The sequence below is a fragment of the Erinaceus europaeus genome, chromosome 21 (assembly GCF_950295315.1).
Source record: "Erinaceus europaeus chromosome 21, mEriEur2.1, whole genome shotgun sequence".
NCBI lineage: Eukaryota > Metazoa > Chordata > Mammalia > Eulipotyphla > Erinaceidae > Erinaceus > Erinaceus europaeus.
Window position 1 is genome coordinate 22,472,287 of NC_080182.1, and position 20,268 is coordinate 22,492,554.

The following is a 20,268-nucleotide window of genomic DNA, read 5'->3' on the forward strand; positions in this document are numbered from 1 at the left end:
AGACTGAAAGGGGGTTGGGAACTTGGTGCACTTGTGAATCATTAATTCTCCCAATGGGGGAGGCAGATAGCATAATGGTTATACAAACAGACTTTCAAGCCTGAGGCTCCGTCAAGTCCCAGGCTCAATCCCCCATACCACTATAAATTAGAGCTGAGCAATGCTCTGGTTAAAAAAAAAAAAAGAAAAAAAAATTCTCCCAATAATGTGCTATTAAAAAAGGAGGAATGATGATGTGAAGTGCAAGGATTGTTGTAAGGATCCCGGTTCAAGCCCCCAGCTCCCCACCTGCAGGGGAGTCGCTTCATAAGCGGTGAAGTTCTGCAGGTGTCTATCTCTCCTCCTGTCTGTCTTCCCCTCCTCTCTCCATTTCTCTCTGTCCTGTCCAACAATGATGACATCAATAACAACAATAACTACAATAAAAAACAAGGGGAACAAAAGGGAAAAATAATTTTTTTTAAAAAGGAGGAATGAAGAAAGGGAAAATATAAGGTGAAACTTTAATCAGCTGTGAGCTATTGCAACAGATCAAACTCTATTAAATGGGGAAGGCAGGGATGCGTTAAAAGGAGGTTGAGGAACTAGTGTCTTGTGGTGGAAGATGACAAGTTGATGAAAGGCATGGTGTACTGACACCTATCTTAGGGAGATAACAAACTGTATACATATGGAAGTAACAGTCTTGGATTTCAGTGCTACCAGTAAAATGATTCAAACAAACATAAAATCTTAATACTGAGGAGAAAAAAGAAAGTTCTTGTCAGTAAAATACAATAGTAGAATGTCAACAAAACATCCACTTTGCACTTGTAGCTAGACAATTTCTCTACTATAAATGTTTACTATCACATGTAAAGAGTGATCTTATGTCTTGATTCATTTAATATGGGGATTGAACTTGGAGCCTCATGCTTGAGAGTTCAATGTGTTACCCACTACATCATCTACCAGGTTGGCCTTAATTTATTTTAATGTTCCAATTTTTTTTTTCTTGCAGATGGTATCATGTATAAACAATACCAACCATCACATATGTCACATGTGATAGCAAAGCTGAGTGACCCACCCCTGACAGGCTGATGTTTTAAAATTCTTGATTATAAAAGAGGAATGGGTGGGGAAAGACAGATACCACACCACCATCCGTGGAGCTACCCTAGTTCTGTTCATGATGCTCCAGATGGTGCCTGGTCTGGAACCCAGAACTTCATGGATGGTAAGGCACTTGCTCTACCAATGGACCTATCTCTGAGTCCTTTGCGTGAACTTTCCATTATGTTTATACAAATTTAATTTGGAACTAAGTCCAAAGAAGCTGAACTTAAACCGGTCAAAGAACAATTTAACCGATACATTCACCTGTCATGCCAGGTAAACCTGACAGGTGTTTCAACTAGGTTGACAAAAGGTTTTCTGCTTACTTCAGATTGATTTGTGAGGGGAAGAGGGATGCACAGCATTACTCCAGCATATGAAATGTCAGAGTTCAATCCCAGGACATCATGCTTGAGCATGAAACACTCACTGTTCCCCTCCCGTGCTGTGACAAAAGATATTTGAAACATCAAGTCTCATCTTGCAGACTGCTCATCTGTAATTGCCACAACCTATTCAGAGAACTTCTGAAAGTCAGCTTGCTTACACTGATAAATGATAAACTGCCTCAAAATTAAATCCCCTCAGTGGTTTTGATGAAAGTTTAATTTGGGGACAAGATGTTAAAAAAACAAAACAAAACTTAATTTTGGCATTTAATGTAGACCCCAATTTTTTTTATTTTCCTCAAACACAGAAATCAGTGGTCTGGGAGGTCGCGCAGAGAATAAAGCACTGGATTCTCAACCATGAGGTCCTGAGTTCAATCCCCGACAGCACATATACCAGAGTGATGTCTGGTTCTCTCTCTCTCTGCCTATCTTTCTCATAAATAAATAAATTCTTAAGAAAAAAAAAAAAATCGGGAGTCGGGCTGTAGCACAGCGGGTTAAGCACAGGTGGCGCAAACCACAAGGACCGGCATAAGGATCCCGGTTCGAGCCCCAGCTCCCCACCTGCAGGGGAGTCGCTTCACAGGCGGTGAAGCAGGTCTGCAGGTGTCTCTCTTTCTCTCCTCCTCTCTCCATTTCTCTCTGTCCTATCCAACAATGACAACAACAATAATAACTACAACAATAAAACAACAAGGGCAACAAAGGGAATAAAGAAATAAAATAAATGTTAAAAAATAAAATTTTTTAAAAATCAAGAACTGAGTGACTAAATGTATGAATTAGTAAATTCTACAGTTCATCAAAAACAGACACATACATACAAGTGGCGAGATGAAATGAAATGAGGTGAACAGACTTAAATTTTACCTTTAAGAGGCAAAATTAGAGGATTCTTGTGCTTAAGATCTTCACCTACATTTTTTACTTTCAAAAAGAAACTTCAGAAGTTTGCAATAAAGCTTCCCAACTCAAGCTGTTTTTCAAGTCTATAATCCCCTTTACAAATATATATATATATATATATGTAAATAATAATGGGAAACAAACAAGTTTTCACACTTCACTCAGTAACTGCTATAACTCCCACTTTACATGTAAGCAAAGTCTAGCTCCAATGTTACCATTTTGATATAGTTGTCACTTCTTACAGTGAAACTGAAGTTTGATTAAAAAAAAAAAATTTCAGCAGCAAAAATTAAAAAAAAAAAAAAAACTCTTAAAGCAAACTGCTAATTTTTTTCCCAATCATCGCAATCAGTTAAGAACTAAAAAAAAAAAGGGGGGGGTGCTGGTGGTATGTGGGGGGGGGGGGCTGGCAGTAGCACACACATTAGAGTGAACAAGTTACCATGCACAAGAACCTAGGTTCAATAGCCAAGGTCCCCACCTAAAGGGGGCAAGCTACAGGTATCCTTCTCTCTTCCTATCTCCTCCTCCCCTCTCAAGTTCTCACTGTCCTATCAAATATAAGAAAAATAAAATAAAGCAAAACGATTTTTTAATGGACCGCCCTTACCTTTACCAACTTGCCAGTGATCTCAGGCATATCTCCCATTTTCCGATTATCCAGCATCCGAATTTCATAAGACTGACCTATTTTTAAAAATTTGAGGATCAAAATCAATCCATATACAGATCACTGTTTAACATAAAAATTCAACCCAATGTTAATTTGCAATAGAAGCAAAATCAAATCATTGTTCCTGCTAATTATATCTTCTTCAAACTAAGCACTGAAGACTGAGTTTGTCAATTTATTTTCATTTGCCACTCTCACATATTTTATCTTACATGTGCATTAGCTAAAAATTATTTTCCACTTGGACAGAATATTCACCACAGAAGAGATCCAAAAGGCCGAGAAACACATGAAAAAATGCTCCAAGTCTCTGATTGTCAGAGAAATGCAAATCAAGACAACAATGAGATATCACTTCACTCCTGTGAGAATGTCACACATCAGAAAAGGTAACAGCAGCAAATGCTGGAGAGGGTGTGGGGTCAAAGGAACCCTCCTGCACTGCTGGTGGGAATGTCAATTGGTCCAACCTCTGTGGAGAACAGTCTGGAGAACTCTCAGAAGGCTAGAAATGGACCTACCCTATGACCCTGCAATTCCCCTCCTGGGGATATATCCTAAGGAACCCAACACATCCATCCAAAAAGATCTGTGTACACATATGTTCTTGGCAGCACAATTTGTAATAGCCAAAACCTGGAAGCAACCCAGGTGTCCAACAACAGATGAGTGGCTGAGCAAGCTGTGGTATATATACGCAATGGAATACTACTCAGCTGTAAAAAATGGTGACTTCACCGTTTTCAGCCGATCTTGGATGGACCTTGAAAAAATCATGTTGAGTGAAATAAGTCAGAAACAGAAGGATGAATATGGGATGATCTCACTCTCAGGCCGAAGTTGAAAAACAAGATTAGAAAAGAAAACACAAGTCGAACCTGAAATGGAATTGGAGTATTACACCAAAGTAAAAGACTCTGGGGTGGGTGGGTGGGTGGGTGGGGAGAATACAGGTCCATGAAAAATGATGAATGAAATAGTGGGGGTTGTATTGCTAAATGGGAATCTGGGGAATGTTATGCATGTAAAAAAAAAGAAGTAGAAACACAAAGCAGAAATTGACTGAGTTTGGAGTATGGCACCAAAGTAAGAAAGCAGAAGTATACTAGAGTTTGCAGTGAGTACCTCCCTAATACTTCCTCTCCACTTTTCCAAGCTTTGGGTCCATGATTGCTCAACAATTTGTTTGGCTTTGTATGTTAACTCTCTTTTTAGTCACCAGGTTCCAGGTGTCATCAGGATGCCGGCCAGACTTCCCTAGATTGAGGACACCACCAATGTGTCCTGGAGCTCAGCTTCCCAGAGACCCATCCTACTGGGGAAAGAGAGAGGCAGACTGGGAGTATGGACCGACCAGTCAACGCCCATGTTCAGCGAGGAAGCAATTACAGAAGCCAGACCTTCTACCTTCTGCAACCCTCAATGACCCTGGGTCCATGCCCCCAGAGGGATAGAGAATGGGAAAGCTATCGGGGGAGCGGGTGGGATATGGAGATTGGGCGGTGGGAATTGTGTGGAGTTGTACCCCTCCTACCCTATGGTTTTGTTAATTAATCCTTTCTTAAATAAAAAAAATAAATTAAAAAAAAAAAAAAAAAAAAAAAAAATAAAAATTATTTTCCATAAAAGCCTGATTTGATAATTTACACACCATAAAATGTATCCTTTTAAAGTCTACAGTTAAAAGGATTTTAGTCAGAGTTATACAACCATCACCAGTAACAATTTCAGAACATTTTCATTACTCTAAAATGAAAACTCATGACCATTAGTAATCTCTTCCTATCTCCCCATTCCAAATCCTAACAATCACCAATCTATCAATATTTCTGTTTCATGGGACCTATTTTGGACATTGGATAAAAAAGAAATCACACAATATGTGGTCTTTTGTGACTGGCTACTTTGACTATGTACCATGTTTTCAAGATTCTCCCATAAATAAATAGTAACTATAAATGACAGTAAACTGACTAAATGTTAAGAAAAAAAAAAACCAGCAGGAATTAAAAGAGTATTGCCAGTATCAGAAGAGGCTGCAGCTCTCTTGATGATTAATATTTTGGCCATACTCTCATGAAGCTTATAGGAAAATATACAAAGGTTTCTAGACCACAGGATCAAAATTCAACAAAATGTAAATAAACATTCTTTGACTGGTGAAGAAAAGCTACTAAAGGATATTTTTTAAATTCACTAGATGTTAAAAAAATCTTTACATCAAGGGGGTCGAGTGGTAGCACAGCAGGTTAAGTGCACGTGGGGCAAAGCTCAAGGACCGGCATAGGGATCTTGGTTTGAGCCCCCAGCTCCCCACCTGCAGGGGAGTCACTTCACAGGCGGTGAAGCAGGTCTACAGGTGTCTCTTTCTCTCCCCCTCTGTTTTCCCCTCCTCTCTCCAATTCTCTCTGTCCTATCCAACAACAAACAACATCAACAATAACAATAACAACTACAACAAGGCTACAGTAACAAGGGCAACAAAAGGGGGAAAAATGGCCTCCCGGAGCAGTGGATTCATGGTGCAGGCACTGAGCCCAGCAATAACCCTGGAGGCAAAAAAAAAAAAATCTTTACACCAAAAAAGACTTCTAAAAAGTTATGTATCCCCCTAAAATAACAAGGGTAACAAAAAGGAAAAAATATTTTTTTTAAAAAGTTATGTACCCCTTTGACAACAGTCTTATTAACAATATTTCCTGAATAAATTTTTAAAAAGTTTTAATTAGGGAGAGTTCGGTGGGCAGGGTGTGTGCCCTGCTCTGGGTGTGGCCAACATTTGCATTCCCCCCATGTGGTGGAACCATGCAAAGCACCAGGGAAGCATTACTAACAGTGAATCAGTGCTGTATGTTTTTTTTTTTCTTTTCTTCTTTCAATTCTGTCTCTATCTGAAATTAAAAGGGGGTGAGACAGGAGGAATAAGAGTCTGCTTAGAGTGCTGGAATGGAGTAGGCACAGAAAAGGGGGGGCAAGAAATACGCATATACAATGTGGGGGAATATGGACTGAAAATGGCTTTTATTTTTTTTATTAGTGATTTACCACCACCAGACTTCTGTGTTTCCATTCCCCTCCAACAGAAACTTCAATAGTTCTCCCAAGGTCACAGATATGACCTGGCTTTCTATCTACTTCTATCTATACACATATACACGTTCCCCCCCCCCCTTTTTTTTTTTACATTCCTGCCTTCAGTTCCTTCCTAAGTCACATCTAGACCCATTATTACTTCCAAGTAGACTGGTAATCTTTCTAGAAGGAAATCTGGCTGCACTGATTAACAAGTTAGATATCATATCCTTGGGGTTTCTTATTAGTCAAGACAAACAGGGAAGAAAAAAAATGCAAGAAGAATTATTTGAATACACCTTACACAAAGGGCTAATATCCCTAAAGCAAACTTTTACAAATGTGCTACAAATTGCAATGAGCTCCCTCGAAATTACTAACAAATGCCTAACATACCTACAACAAGATAATTGCAAATGACATGGACATGTCACCAATCTATCTTCCTTCTAAAAGAAGGAAATTTCAACAGTTCTTAAACACACTAAAAAACTCAGCCTCCCTCAGAGAAACATAAATCAAAATCACAGTGAAATAACTTTTCACCTAGAGGGTCAGCATAAATCTCTCAGTGTGAATGGTCCAGGCTAAAAGGATATAGTCACTCTCTAGAGGTAAAGAAGATAGAGCTGAACATTACGCCAGATTTTTAGTCAACAGTTTTCCTGAGGCAAGATCACAAGGGCATGGCAGGAAATGAAGAGTTCAGTTGAAAACATTAAGTCTGAGACACCTATTGGACATCCAAGTTGATTTACAAACCTGGAGAGAAGAGGAAGAGACTCTAGTTGAACTACTAATAGGAAACGCTTTATAGTTCTTAAAGACCTGATCATCTGAGAATTGAGTGTAGAAAAAGAGAAAGTGGGGACCAGACACTATCACAGCGGGTTAAGCAGACATGGCGTGAAGAACAAGGACCAGCATAAGGATCTTGGTTCAAGCCCCTGGCTCCCCACCTGCAGGGCAGTCACTTCACAAGTGGTGAAGCAGGTCCGCAGGTGTCTTTCTCTCCTCTCTCTCAATTTCTCTCTGTTCTATCCAACCATAACAATAACAACAAGGGCAACAAAAATGGGGGGGGGGGAATCAGTGATCTGGGAGATGAAGCAGAGGATAAAGCATTGAATTCTCAAGTATGAGATCCCGAGTTCAATACCCGGCAGAACATGTACCTGAGTGATGTCTGGTTCTTTCTCTCTCCTCCTATCTTTCTCATTAATAAATAAATAAATTCTTTTTAAAAAAAGGGGGGGGGGAATCACTTCTAGGAGCAGTGGATTCATAGTGCAGGCAGTGAGCCCCAGTGATAACCATGGAGGCAAAAAAAGAAAAAGAGGAGAGAGCCAAAACAGTTTCTGGGACAGAGTAATCCAAGAAAAAGCACCAATGAGATGGGGACTGAATTAAATGTATAGAAACCTGAAAAACTATTCTATCTGGCTGCCAAAGAGGGGAGGATATATCTCACTGTATCTCATGAACCTCAGATACAAAGTTCCCAAGACTGGAAAAATAGAACCTAAGAAAGAAATCTTAATGATCCTGTACTCTTTAGTATTATTCTTCTTGGTCTGCCCATCCAACAAGGATACAAAATATAAATTCAACCTGTTTCCACAAAGAAATTAAAAAAGAAATTGCTGGGAGTCGGGCGGTGGCGCAGTGGGTTAAGCGCACGTGGCGCAAAGCACAGATGGCGCAAAGCGCAGGGACCGGCATAAGGATCCCGGTTCGAGCCGCAGGCTCGCCACCAGCAGGGGAGTCGCTTCACTGGCGGTGAAGCAGGTCTGCAGGTGTCTTTCTCTCCCCTCTCTCTCTGTCTTCCCCTCCTCTCTCCATTTCTCTCTGTTCTATCCAACAACAAAGCAACGTCAACAATGGCAATAATAACCGCAATGAGGCTGCAACAACTAGGGGAACAAAAAGGGGGAAAAATGGCCTCCAGGAGCGGTGGATTCATGGTGCAGGCACCGAGCCCAGCAATAACCCTGGAGGAAAAAAAAAAAAAAGAAATTGCTCTAATATTAAAAGTTTTTTTTGAAAAAGGCATCTTAACTAACATTTGTTTTTCTAGCTAAATGTTTCAGTTGGACAGTATGTCCCTAGCATTGCTCTCTCTTCAGTTTTATCCCAACTCATTCAATATTCAGAAATCCCTCTCTACCAATTTTCTACAGTCTTATCTTGAGTGAACTATCAGAACCATATTTACAAGAACCAAATCTACAAGAACCAATCCAACACCAAGGAAATCCACAGTAAAAATTAGCCAAAAAATGTATTTTCTCTTTGAAGTTTCCATCACTTAGAAGTATTTTTTTTTATTATAGTCAACAATATTTATACATCTTTCCCACCCCTCCCAATTCAGCTTTCTGGTCCTTCTGCCAGTCATGACATCACCTCCCCAGACAATAATTAGGATCCACCTGCATATCAGATTTCAGGCTCAGGCAAAAAACAAACAAACAAACAAAAACCCCACTAGTATAGCCACAGGCCCTTTGGAATATAACTAAAATATGCCTACTAGCTATCTACAAAATGGAGGGCCCCCCAACTCTTCATCTGCACTATTCCAGCCTTTAAGTCCTTGACTGGCCAATAATTTGTTTGGCTTTATATGTTAACTCTATTTTCAACCACCAGGTTCCAGATGCTAGCATGATGCCAACCAGACTTCCCTGGACAGACAACCCCACCAATATGTCCTGAAGCTTCCCCGGAGCCCTTCCCCAGTAGGGAAAGAGAAAGACAGGCTGGGAGTATGGATTGACCTGTCAACATCCATGTTCAGAGGGGAAGCAATTATAGAAGCCAGACCTTCCACCTTCTGCATCCCACAATGACCCTGGGTCCATGCTCCCAGAGGGATAGAGAATGGGAAAGCTATCAGGGGAGGGAATGGGATACAGAGTTCTGGTGGTGGGAACTGTGTGAAGTTGTACTCCTCTTATCCTATGGTTTAGTCAATGTTTCCTTTTTATAAATAAAAAGTTAAATTAAAAAAAATTATTTTTTAGTCCAACAGGCATGCTGTTTCCTAGGGCAAAAAACTTGGTTGCAAAGTAGCTTCTACTGGTTAAATAGCCAATTATCCAAGTAAAAGTTGCCTCCTGTGGATCTAGAACAGATCGAGGCATCAAAATCAGAAGTCCTATCATGAGGTGTCAAAGAATCAAAGACTAAGTTTGAGATATAAGAGAGGAGGTAGCATAGTTCAATCCCATCTGACTCAAAAGGAAAAGCCAGCTGCACTACAACTACAAAAGGGTGGTTCTAATTGGGACAAGAGTTTTTACTAAACAGCAGGACAGCTACTCCAGCATAACCAGAAAACCAACAATACAGCTCTTAAACTCTGTACTCCTTTTGTTCAAAACTGTTAAAATGTTGAATTTACTCTAAGGCATCAATACAACTTGGGAAATTTGTTGCAACTAACTTAAATCTACACACAATTAACATATTTCCCTTTATATTACTAAAGTGAAAGGCTTCACTTAACAGTAACTGCCCAAGAGACAGAAGAACCAGTGATGCCTGGTTCTCTCTCTCTCTCTTCCGACCTAATAAATAATCTTAAAATAATAATAATAATACAATTAAATTAAATTAAAATACGATGTTCCTACAGTTCAAAACTCTGATTGGGACAGACTTAATTTAAAAGTTTGTAATTGGCAGGCGGTGCCAAGATGGCGACTGAGAAGCTGCTAGTGGCTTGAGCTCTGACAACATCTGCTGGAAACACCACCAGGTTCCAGATGCCATCAGGATGCTGGCCAGGCTTCCCTGGACTGAAGACCCCACCAATGTGTCCTGGAGCTCCGCTTCCCCAGAGACCCATCCTACTAGGGAAAGAGAGGCAGACTGGGAGTATGAACCGACCAGTCAATGTCCATGTTCAGTGGGGAAGCAATTACAGAAGCCAGACCTTCCACCTTCTACAACCCACAACAACCCTGGGTCCATACTCCCAGAGAGATACAGAATAGAAAAGCTATTGGGAAGGGGGTGGGATATGGAGATTGGGTGGTGGGAATTGTGTGTACCCCTCCTATCCTATGGTACTGTTAATGTCTCCTTTCTTAAATAAAAAATTAAAAAATAAATAAAAATAAAAGTTTGTAATTGGGGGTGGGAGGTCTGCACAGTAGTCATATGCTAAATTTTCATACCTGAAGCTCAACAGGTCCCAGGGATAACCCCCAGCATTACTAATGTGTCAGTGCTGTGCTCTGGTCACTCTCATGAAAATAAGTAACTCTTTTTAAAAAGACAAAAATTAAAGTTTACAATAAGGGCAAACTTCAATGACCAACACTAAGTTTACTAAAAACTTAGAAAACACTTGAGCTATTTTAGTAAAGAGACTATAACTTCCCTCTTGTTTAGTAAAATGAACAAGTATAAGGAACGAAAACTCAATGAATATGAACTCCAAGTGCCCTACCCAACCTCTTTTTAGGAAGTTCCCATATCTTTTTACTGCTAAAGCATTATTTCCATTAAGTCCTTTTCCTTAGTGAAGGACGATCTAACTCCTAAAAATCTATAAACTCTGTCAATATTTAATAATCACACCATCAAAGATGATGCACATGTTTAAAAATATTGCCAGATATTTTTTTACAAAGAATAGTCCACAGCCATACCACTTTAGCAGGAGAGAAAAAAAAAACAAAAAACTATTCATGCGATTTTACTAGAATTTCTGGATAAAAATCAATCCAGTCTAAATATCGCCTTACATGTCCATGCTTGATTCTCTTTATAACATATACTACTAGAAAGGCTTCTGTGAAGAAACACAGCTATCCAATACATATGCACTACTGAGAACGCTTCCTTTTGAAGAGATGCAAATCAACAGAAGATCCTTTCCTAAATCTGAACCTTTGTTGTATGTATTTAAAACAGGTAGGATGGAAGATAATGAGTAAGTGTTCTGAGACCAATTTCCAAATTGGGGGGAGGAGTTTTCCCACACAAACAATTCATCAGGCACCAGCTGGGTATCCTATACTTTAACTCAATACAAATGAATTCTGACACTACCTAGCTAGAGACAGCAACAGATTCCACAGTTAAGTGCTCAGTTCCCCAAGATCCCCATCCCTTCAGAGGCCAGTGACAAGCCCAGGTTACTACCTATGTTTCTGGCTAAATGGCTATGTAGTACTCAGAGCTTTCCAGAGCTTTTTTTTTAGTCCTGATTAATCTGTGTGAGAAGCTCAGTAATCAGAAACACATTTACTCACTAGAGTGCTACTACTTACCATAATGGCTACAAGTCAACAACCAGATATACAAACACACAGGATGAGGTAAGAGGAAAGGGCATAGAGTATTTTCAAGGCTGGTCACCCTCCCAAACTTTTCACAGGCTCACCAACTATAACACTATCTGAAGCTCCTCCTCTGGAGGTTTCATTAAAGAGGCATGACTGATGAACTCACTATCAGCCACTGATCCAAGTCTCCAACTCTCCCCTTTCTGGAGGTTTCAACATTCTAACCACATACTTGGTTCTCCAGATAATCAGCCCCCATTCTTACTTACATAAGACATCTTTTTTTTCTTAATTCCCTTTTGTTGTCCTTTTTTTATTGTTGTAGTTATTATTGTTGTCATTATTGGATATGACAGTGAGAAATGGAAAGAGGAGGGGAAGACAGAGAGGGGGAAAGATAGACACCTGCAAACCTGCTCACCACCTGTGAAGCAACCCTCCTGCAGGTGGGGAGCCGGGGACTTGAACCGGGATTCTTATGCTGGTCCTTGTGCTTTGCACCGTCTTGTGGTTTGGGAGGTGGTGCAGTGGCTAAGGCACTAGACTCTCTAGCATATGGTCCTGAGTTCAATCCCTGGTAGCACATGTAACATGGTGATGTCTGGTTCTCTCTCTCTCTCTCTCCCTCCCTCTCTACCTCCTATCTTTCTCATTAATAAATAAATGAAATCTTTCAAAAAAGAAAATTCTATGTCTTTTGGGAGCTGTGAATCAGGAACTATGGATAAAGAGAAAATACAGACACGAGATATTTGTGATCATCTAAGTGAACAAAAATTTATTACAAACAGCAATCAGGCCCAAAATTTTGCCCAACCCCTTAGAAAAGTAAGTATTCAGGAGTCAGGTGGTAGTGCTGCGGGTTAAGTGCACATGGCGCAAAGTGTAAGGACCAGCGTAAGGATCCCAGTTCGAGCCCCTGGCTCCCCACCCACAGAGGAGTCGCTTCACATGTGGTGAAGCAGGTCTGCAGGTGTCTATCTTTCTCTCCCCCTCTCTTGTCTTCCCCTCCTCTCTCCATTTCTCTCTGTCCTATCCAACAACAACAATAATAACTACAACAATCAAACAAGGGAATAAATAAATAAATATTTTAAAAAAAAAAGAAAAAGAAGCATTCAGTGGTAAGGGAGGTGGGCACAGTGGATAAAGCATTGGACTCTCAAGCATGAGGTCCTAAGTTCAATCCCGGGCAGTACATGTACCAGGGTGATGTCTGGTTCTTTCTCTTTTAAGTAAATAAATAAACATTTAGCACAAGGAGGAAGGATCCTGGTTCAAGCCCCCCAACTCCCTGCAGTGTGTGTGTGTGTGGGGGGTGTCACTTCACAGGCAGTGAAGCAGTGTCTATCTTTCTCTCCCCCTATGTCTTCCCCTCCTCTCTGTTTCTCTCTGTCCAATGAGGACACGACGACAACAATAATAGTCACAAAAACACCAATAAATAACAACGGCAGCAAAAATGGAAAAAAATGGTCTCCAGAAGCAGTGGATTCGTAGTGCAGGTACGGAGCCCCAGCAATAACCCTGGAGGCAAAAAAAAAAAAAAAAAACCCTAAAAACAATTTCTGGGGATTCATGAAAAACACAAGTCCAGAACCTTTTGTGAAAATGATCAAAGTGAGGAGCCAAATCTATGAAATAAATAACTATACAAGCCCTAACACCTAAGTCATTAGACATAAAGCTGCTCACGCATGAGAACCCAGGTTCACACCTCTGTCCCCCACCTGCAGAGGGGAAGCTTCATGAGCAGTGAAGCAGGGCTGCAGCTGCCTCTTTATCTCTCCCTCCCCCCTCAATTTCTGTCTGTCCTATCAAATAAAAAAACAACAGCCACCAGAAGTGGTGGATTCATCATGAAGGCGCTGAGGGGCAGCAACAACCCTGGTGGCAGAAAGAAAGAAAGAAAGAAAGAAAGAAAGAAAGAAAGAAAGAAAGAAAGAAAGAAAGAAAGAAAGAGAGAAAGAGAGAAAGAAAGAAAGAGAGGGAGAAAAGAGAAAGAAATAAAGAGAGGGAGAAACGAAAAGAGGGGAGGAAAAGAAAGGAAGCCAAGTGGTGGTGCACCGGCTAAGTGTACATTATCACCATGCACCAGGGTCCAAGGCCCCAGAGTCCCACCCACAGGGGAGACACTCCACAAGCAGTGAGTAGGTCTGCAGGTGTCTTCTCTTTCTCTTTCTCTCTATTTACCTCTTCACTCAGGTTCTCACTGCCCTATCAAACAAAAGGGGGATAAAGTAAACGTGGTCCAAGAGTGGCACAGTGGATAAAGTGCTGGACTCTCAGGCATGAAGCCTGAGCACACGCCAGAATGATGCTTCAGTGTTCTCCCTCTCCTCCTCCTCTCTCAATAACAACCTTGTTAAAATTTAAGAAGAAAAGGGGATGCAAAGAGAAACAAAGAGAGGGGCTGTGGAGACAGCACAATGGTTATGTAAAAGACTCTCAAGCCTGAGGCTCTGATGTCTCAGGTTCAATCCCCAAGCACCACTGTGAGCCAGAGCTGAGCACTGCTCTGGTGAGTGAGTGAGAGTGAATGAGTGAGTGAGAGAGATAGAGAGAGAGAAAGAGAAAGAGAGAGTGAGACAGAGAGAGAGAGAGAAGGAGAAAGAAACAAAGAGATGTCTGCAACACTGCTTTACCACTCCTGAAGTTTTCTTTCCTCCTGCAAGTGGGGGGTGGGGGCTTGAACCCATATCCATGTACATGGTAACATATGCACTTAACCAGGTATGCCACCACCTAGCCCTCTTATTTTCATTAATAATCTTTAAATTAAAAAAAAAAAAACTTAAAAATATTGTTACAATACTTAAAGTATTGTTACAGACAGCAGAATTACCTAACGTAAAGCCCGACTTCAGATGCCTTATGCTTAAGAGCTCAACGCTTCCCCCACTGCGCCATCTCACAGGCCGCTCAGGCGGCCCATTTTCTTTTTCTTTTTCTTTCTTTTCTTTTCTCTTCTTTTCTTTCTACCTACCTACCTACCAGAGCACTGCTCAGCTCTGGTTTATGGTGGGGGGGGGGGGTTTGAACCTGGGACTTGAGAGCCTCAGGCAGGAGAGCCTCTTTACATAACCACTATGCTATCTACCCCCATCATTCCCATTTTCATATCACCAAACATAGCACTCTCACAAAGCTTAGAGCGGATAAGGTAAACAAAATTTGACACGGTTTATTTTCGCCACAAACTCCATCTTGGTGCAGCTTATGGTCTATTTTCAGCACAAACCTGCCTCATGTCTGAGACCCAGGCTCCTTACTAGCTGGACTTCTCCGCCACTCTCAAGTTCTACATTGAAGCCACTAAAAATAATTGACATCCTTCCCTTCTTGCTCTTCTCCTTTGGACTTTGCCTAAAAAGACCCGCAATAAATCTTGTTCTACAGACTATCTTTATGCAAACCAGCTTCTACAAAATTTTATTTTGTTGGTTTGCAGTAAAAGTCCTACAATTTTTGTTCAAGTTGTAAATGTTAAGAGAACACAATTATTCATTAAAGCCAGTAATCAAGGTGTCAATGTCCAAACATGGTATTTTTACAAATTCCCCCATTGAAATAAGAGTCATACTAACCTTGGTTCAAGTAAGTGAGCGTTTCATCGTGCAGTTTTACTGCAGGGGACGTTGCAGCACACATCACATACTGGAAGGGTGGGTGTTTAGTTTCGTCATCCAGAGGGAGGCTGGAATCTTCTTGCTTGAAAATGGGTAATGCCAAGACATCACTGAGAACGACAACAACATTGACCTCACCTTGGGCTTAAAATGTTTAAAGCATATCAAAGCGTTTCTTTCTAAAATTTAATACCAGAAATGATGCGAACAGTAAGAGAACTATAAATGCCCATCAGGCTTAGCCAGAGACAACAATAACCCGTATCATCAGTGTGAACTAAGGGCCGGGGTGGCTCAGAGAAAAGAAGAACTAGTTAGCAGTTAGCAAAGTCTGTGCTGCTGACAGAGACTAGGTCAGCAGTGTATATGGATCTTAAAAAAATGTTGCTTCAAAAAATTCTTTTAGAAAGTTTAAGTTCCATAATACTATTGAAAAGGGGGGGGGGAAGAGTTTAGCTACCTGTCTTGAATGACAGAAACTATCATTGCTACCAAAGGAGCATCTGATTAAAATGGCATTTCACAAAAAGTTCACTGCTGAGGGGTGCTGGACAGTGGAACAGTGGCTTAAGGGCAAGGACGGTCATAGGGATCCCGGTTTGAGACCCCGGCTCCCCACCTGCAGGGGGGTCGCTTTGCAAGCAGTGAAGCAGGTCTGCAGGTATCTATCTTTCTCTCCCCGTCTTCCCCTCCCTCTCTCCATTTCTCTCTGTCCTATCCAACAATGACAGCAATGACAACAAATAAGGGCAACAAAAAGGAAAAAAAAGCCGCCAGGAGCAGTGGATTCGCAGTGCAAGCACTGAGTCCCGTGATAAGCCTGGAGGCAAAAAAAAAAAAAGTACTGCTGGGCCTAGCAAGTGCTGGACCAGAACACTTCATACTAACACTAATACAATGGCCTCTTCTAATAAGAAATAGCTGCATTTTCCCCCCAAAAATGCGAGGCATTGACTGGGAAAGGAATTGGGGGAAGTCTTTTTATTTTATTCTATTTTTTTATTTTTTCTTTATTATTTATTTTCCCTTTTGTTGCCCTTGTTTTGTTGTTGTAGTTTTTATTGTTGTCGATGTCATTATTGTTGAATAGGACAGAGAGAAATGGAGAGAGGAGGGGAAGACAGAGGGGGGAGAAAAAGATAAAACATCCGCAGACCTGCTTTACCACCTGTGAATCAACCCCCCTGCAGGTGGGGAGCCGGGGGCTTGAACTGAGATCCTTTATGCTGGTCCTTGCGCTTTGCGCTATTTGCGCTTAACACGCTGCGCTACCACCCGACCCCCATTATTTTATTCTATTTTTTGCACCAGATATCATGAAAGCTAGGTTTCACTGCTCACAGGCCAACTTTTTTTCATTTGGATAGAAACACAAAGGGGGAGGACACTGCAGCACTGTGACACACCTGGGCTTAAATCTGAGGCCCTTCTTTGTGAGCTATCTTCTGGCTTCATCTTTTTTAAAATAAATATTCACTGACCAGGTCACTTGGATAGTGTGTTGTTTTGGCATGGGTACAACCCAGGTTCAAAGCTGGCTCCTACCTTACTGAAAGAAGATTTCTCTTTCACTCTCTGCCGTTCTCAAAGAAAAGCTTATCTATTGGGTTGTCAGAAAAAGTCATGGTGTATTTATCTATGTGTTTCTGTACAAAAATGTGTCATGAGTTTTCCCACACAAGCACATATTTTTTTAATTGCCATCAAGGTTACTACTGGGGCTTTGTGTCTGCAAGACAAATCTATCACTCCTTGTGGCCATTTTTTCCTTTTATTTGATAGGACAGAGAAACTGAGAGGTGAAGGGGAAGTAACAACAGAGGGATAAGACACCTGCAATTGCTTCTGGCCTTTTAGCTAAGATCTAGTGTAGAAAGACACCTGCAGACCTGCTTCACTGCTCAGGAAGTACATGTGTGCTCAGCCAGGTGCACTCCTGCCCGGCCTCCTCTATGTTCCTTTTTAGAGAGCCAAGACCAAGGCATGTGCCCTATCCAGGGGTGGGGAGATGTTTGTCTTATAGTAGTTTATCTATTAACAAGCTGGTTAAATAACACAGAAAATTTGTTTGCCTTTGTTAAAAAAAATTCACCTCCCCTCCTTTCTGTGGCACCTTTAAGTGGGCAGGTAAACACATAAATATGCAAGTATAATGAGGATGGACCATGATTCCCAACCCTCCTCTAAAGTTCTTTTGCAACCCAAGGCGTTTGGATCATTTAAGTAAGAAAAATAGAAAAAAATAGAGGGGGGGAAAAATCATTTTCTTGCCATGGGTAAATTTTTTTTTAATAATAAAGGGCACTGCTCATCTCTGGACTGTGGTGGTGACAGGAATTGAACCTGGGATATTAGATCCTAAGGTATGAAAGTTATTTGCATAAACATTATGCTATCTCCCCAGACCTGGATATAATTTATCTCCAGTGACAGGTGTCTGTAGACCACTCCCTCAATTCCTTCCTGCCTCCCCTTCCACATCCCCCCAAACCCAGCCCCAGTCCTCCCCAGTCCTTGACTTTGCTGCAACAGCTTATACATAGGCCAGGTTTCACCCTGTGTTTTCTTTTTTAAAACTATCTTTTTAAAATTTTTTATATTTATTTATTTATTTTCCCTTTTGTTTCCCTTGTTGTTTAACATTGTTGTGGTTATTGATGTCGTTGTTGAATAGGACAGAGAGAAATGGAGAGAGGAGGGGAAGACAGAGGGGGAGAGAAAGATAGACACCTGCAGACCTGCTTCACTGTTTGTGAAGCAACTCCCCTGCAGGTGGGGAGCAGGGGGCTCAAACTGGGGGATCCTTACGCCGGTCCTTGTGCTTTGCACCACCTGTGTGTAACCCACTGCGCCACTGCCCGACTCCCTTAAAAATATCTTATTTGCAGGCCAGCTTCACCATTTTTGAAGTTTCCCCTCTGCAGGTGGAGACCAGGGGATTGAACTTGAGTCCTTAAGCATTGCAACATGTGCACTCAGCCAAGTGCACCACTGCCCAGCCCCAACTTTATTTCTTAAATTCAGTCCACAATTGAGATGAGCCAGTATTTGTCCTTCTCCCAGATTATCTCATCTAAATTGACTCCATTCAAGATGTGGCAAATAGGGTGAATCCATCATTTCTTATAATGAGTAACAGTCCACTATGTGTATGTACCATAATTTTCTTAACCACACATTTGTTCTCAGACATGTGGGTTGCTTCCAAGTTTGGGCTATTACAAACAGTGCTGCTATGCACATAGGTATATACAGATCTCTTCAAATATGTGCTTTTGTTTTCTTTGGATACATTCCTAAGAGAGGAATGTCCAATCAAATGGTAGGTCCATTTCAAATGTTCTGAGGACTCTCCATACTATTTTCCCAGCGGGCTGAAAACATTTACATTGCATCAACAATAAAGAAGGGTTCCTTTGTCCCTACATCCTCACCAGCACTTGATGTTTTTCTCTTTTTAATGTCTAACATTTTGGCAGGTGTTAGGAGGCACACACTTTACCAAGATGCCCTAGGCCATGTGGAAGCATCGTGCAAAGGGGAAGCTTCACCAAAATTAAGAGTGGTTCTGTGCACATGGCGCTAAGCGCAAGGACCGGCATAAGGATCCCGGTTCAAGCCCCCGGCTCCCCACCTGCAGGGGAGTCACTTCACAAGTGGTGAAGCAGGTCTGCAGGTGTCTGTCTTTCTCTCCCCCTGTCTTCCCTTTCTCTTTGTCCTATCCAACAACAACAATAACATCAATAATAACTACAACAATAAGACAAGGACAACAAAAGAAAATAAAGAAAAAAGAAAAAAAATCCAAAAAAAATAATAATAAAAAAGTGGCACTGTGGTGCCTCCCGCCCTCCCCCCTTCTGTCAATCACTCTCTATTTAAATGGGGGGAGGGGTGGAGAGTCTGCCAGGAGCAGCAGGATCATGCAGGTCTCATGAAGCCCCAGAGAACACCTGGTGGGAAAGGAAGGAAGGAAGGAAGGAGGGGAGGAAGGAAGGAAAAAAGGAGGGAGTGGTTCAGGTACATAGAAAACTTACCTATCAATTATTACAACTAAGTTTAAAAAGGATCTAGTGAGTTCAGTAAGGCGAAAGGGCCTGGAGAAAACAAAAAAGTCAACAGGACTGAAAGCCAAAATACACGCGCGCCTGTGTGTTTAAACGCCTCAAGCGACATTTCCCCTAGCCGCGGAGACAGTGGACTTCTCAACAGGCTTAGCAGTAAAACGACAAGGGGGAAGGAGTGGAGGTTAAATCCCAGCTCTACCGGGTTCTACAATGTACTTAATCTGTTAATACAAAGTACTTAATTACTTTGAACTCTTATTTAATTTTTTATCTTTATTTATTTATTGGATAGAGACAGCCAGAAATTGGGAAGAGGAGGGGAGATAAGAGAGGGAGAGAGACAGAGAGATCTGCAGACCTGCTCCACCATTCACAAAGCATTCCCCCTGCAGGTGGGGACTGGGGGCTCGAAACCAGGTCCTTGTGCACTGTAACATGTGAGCTCAACCAGGTGTGCCACCACCCAGCCCCAATTTTCTTTGAACTCTTAGTAACGGATCTGCTTTGATTTCAGCCAGAACTATTTTAGGACCAGTGAGACCGCTCAGCTGGGAAGCCGCCTGCCTTGCAATGCATACAACCCAAATTGAGCCTCCACAGTACGAGGTGAATCTGAAGTGCTCTTTTCCTCTATCTCAAAGCCAACACAGAGCAGTGAAGTCCCCACAGCAAAAAAGGAGGCAGTATCAGAGATGAGAAGACAAGTCTCAATACTTTCAGTAGCTAAGCTCTAGACACATATAAAGCAGAAATTCTCAGACTCATGGAGAACTTGCTCCTCATTCAGGGATCTGGAAGTTAAACCCATTTTACAGAAACACTGAAACATTATCTGCCTTTTTCATTTTGTTGATATTTGCACTCATGATGTATAAATGACACACAAGACCAATCATGGTTAAAACTGTGTATTTTAACATGGAACCAAACTGTATGTATAGTAGTGGCTGTATTCTTTACTAATGTCATTCACAATAAAACTGAGTAATTATATTCAATATTAGCCCTTGAGTAGACAGTGTCTTCTACTCTACAGTTAAGTGCAAAGTTCATCTCAAGTTTGTACACAACTGTTTGATCTGTAAGCTGATAAACTAGTTTCTCCCAGAGAATATAATTTTTACTTGA

The 20,268-nt window shown here is 41.3% G+C and overlaps 1 protein-coding gene across 4 annotated transcripts in view; it reads right to left on the minus strand.

Annotated features, from left to right (window-relative positions):
• Nucleotides 1-20,268, minus strand: part of UBP1 (upstream binding protein 1) — a 55,396-nt gene that overhangs the window by 25,539 nt on the left and 9,589 nt on the right. For all 4 annotated transcript variants that reach the window (XR_009547061.1, XM_007524036.3, XM_007524035.3 and 1 more), the window contains 2 exons: nt 15,032-15,183; nt 3,010-3,086 (listed from right to left, as the gene is read on the minus strand). Coding sequence is in view for 3 of the 4 variants with exons in the window: in XM_007524036.3 (XP_007524098.1) it covers nt 3,010-3,086; nt 15,032-15,183 (229 nt within the window). In the remaining variant the exon portion in view is untranslated. The remainder of the gene's footprint in view (nt 1-3,009; nt 3,087-15,031; nt 15,184-20,268) is intronic.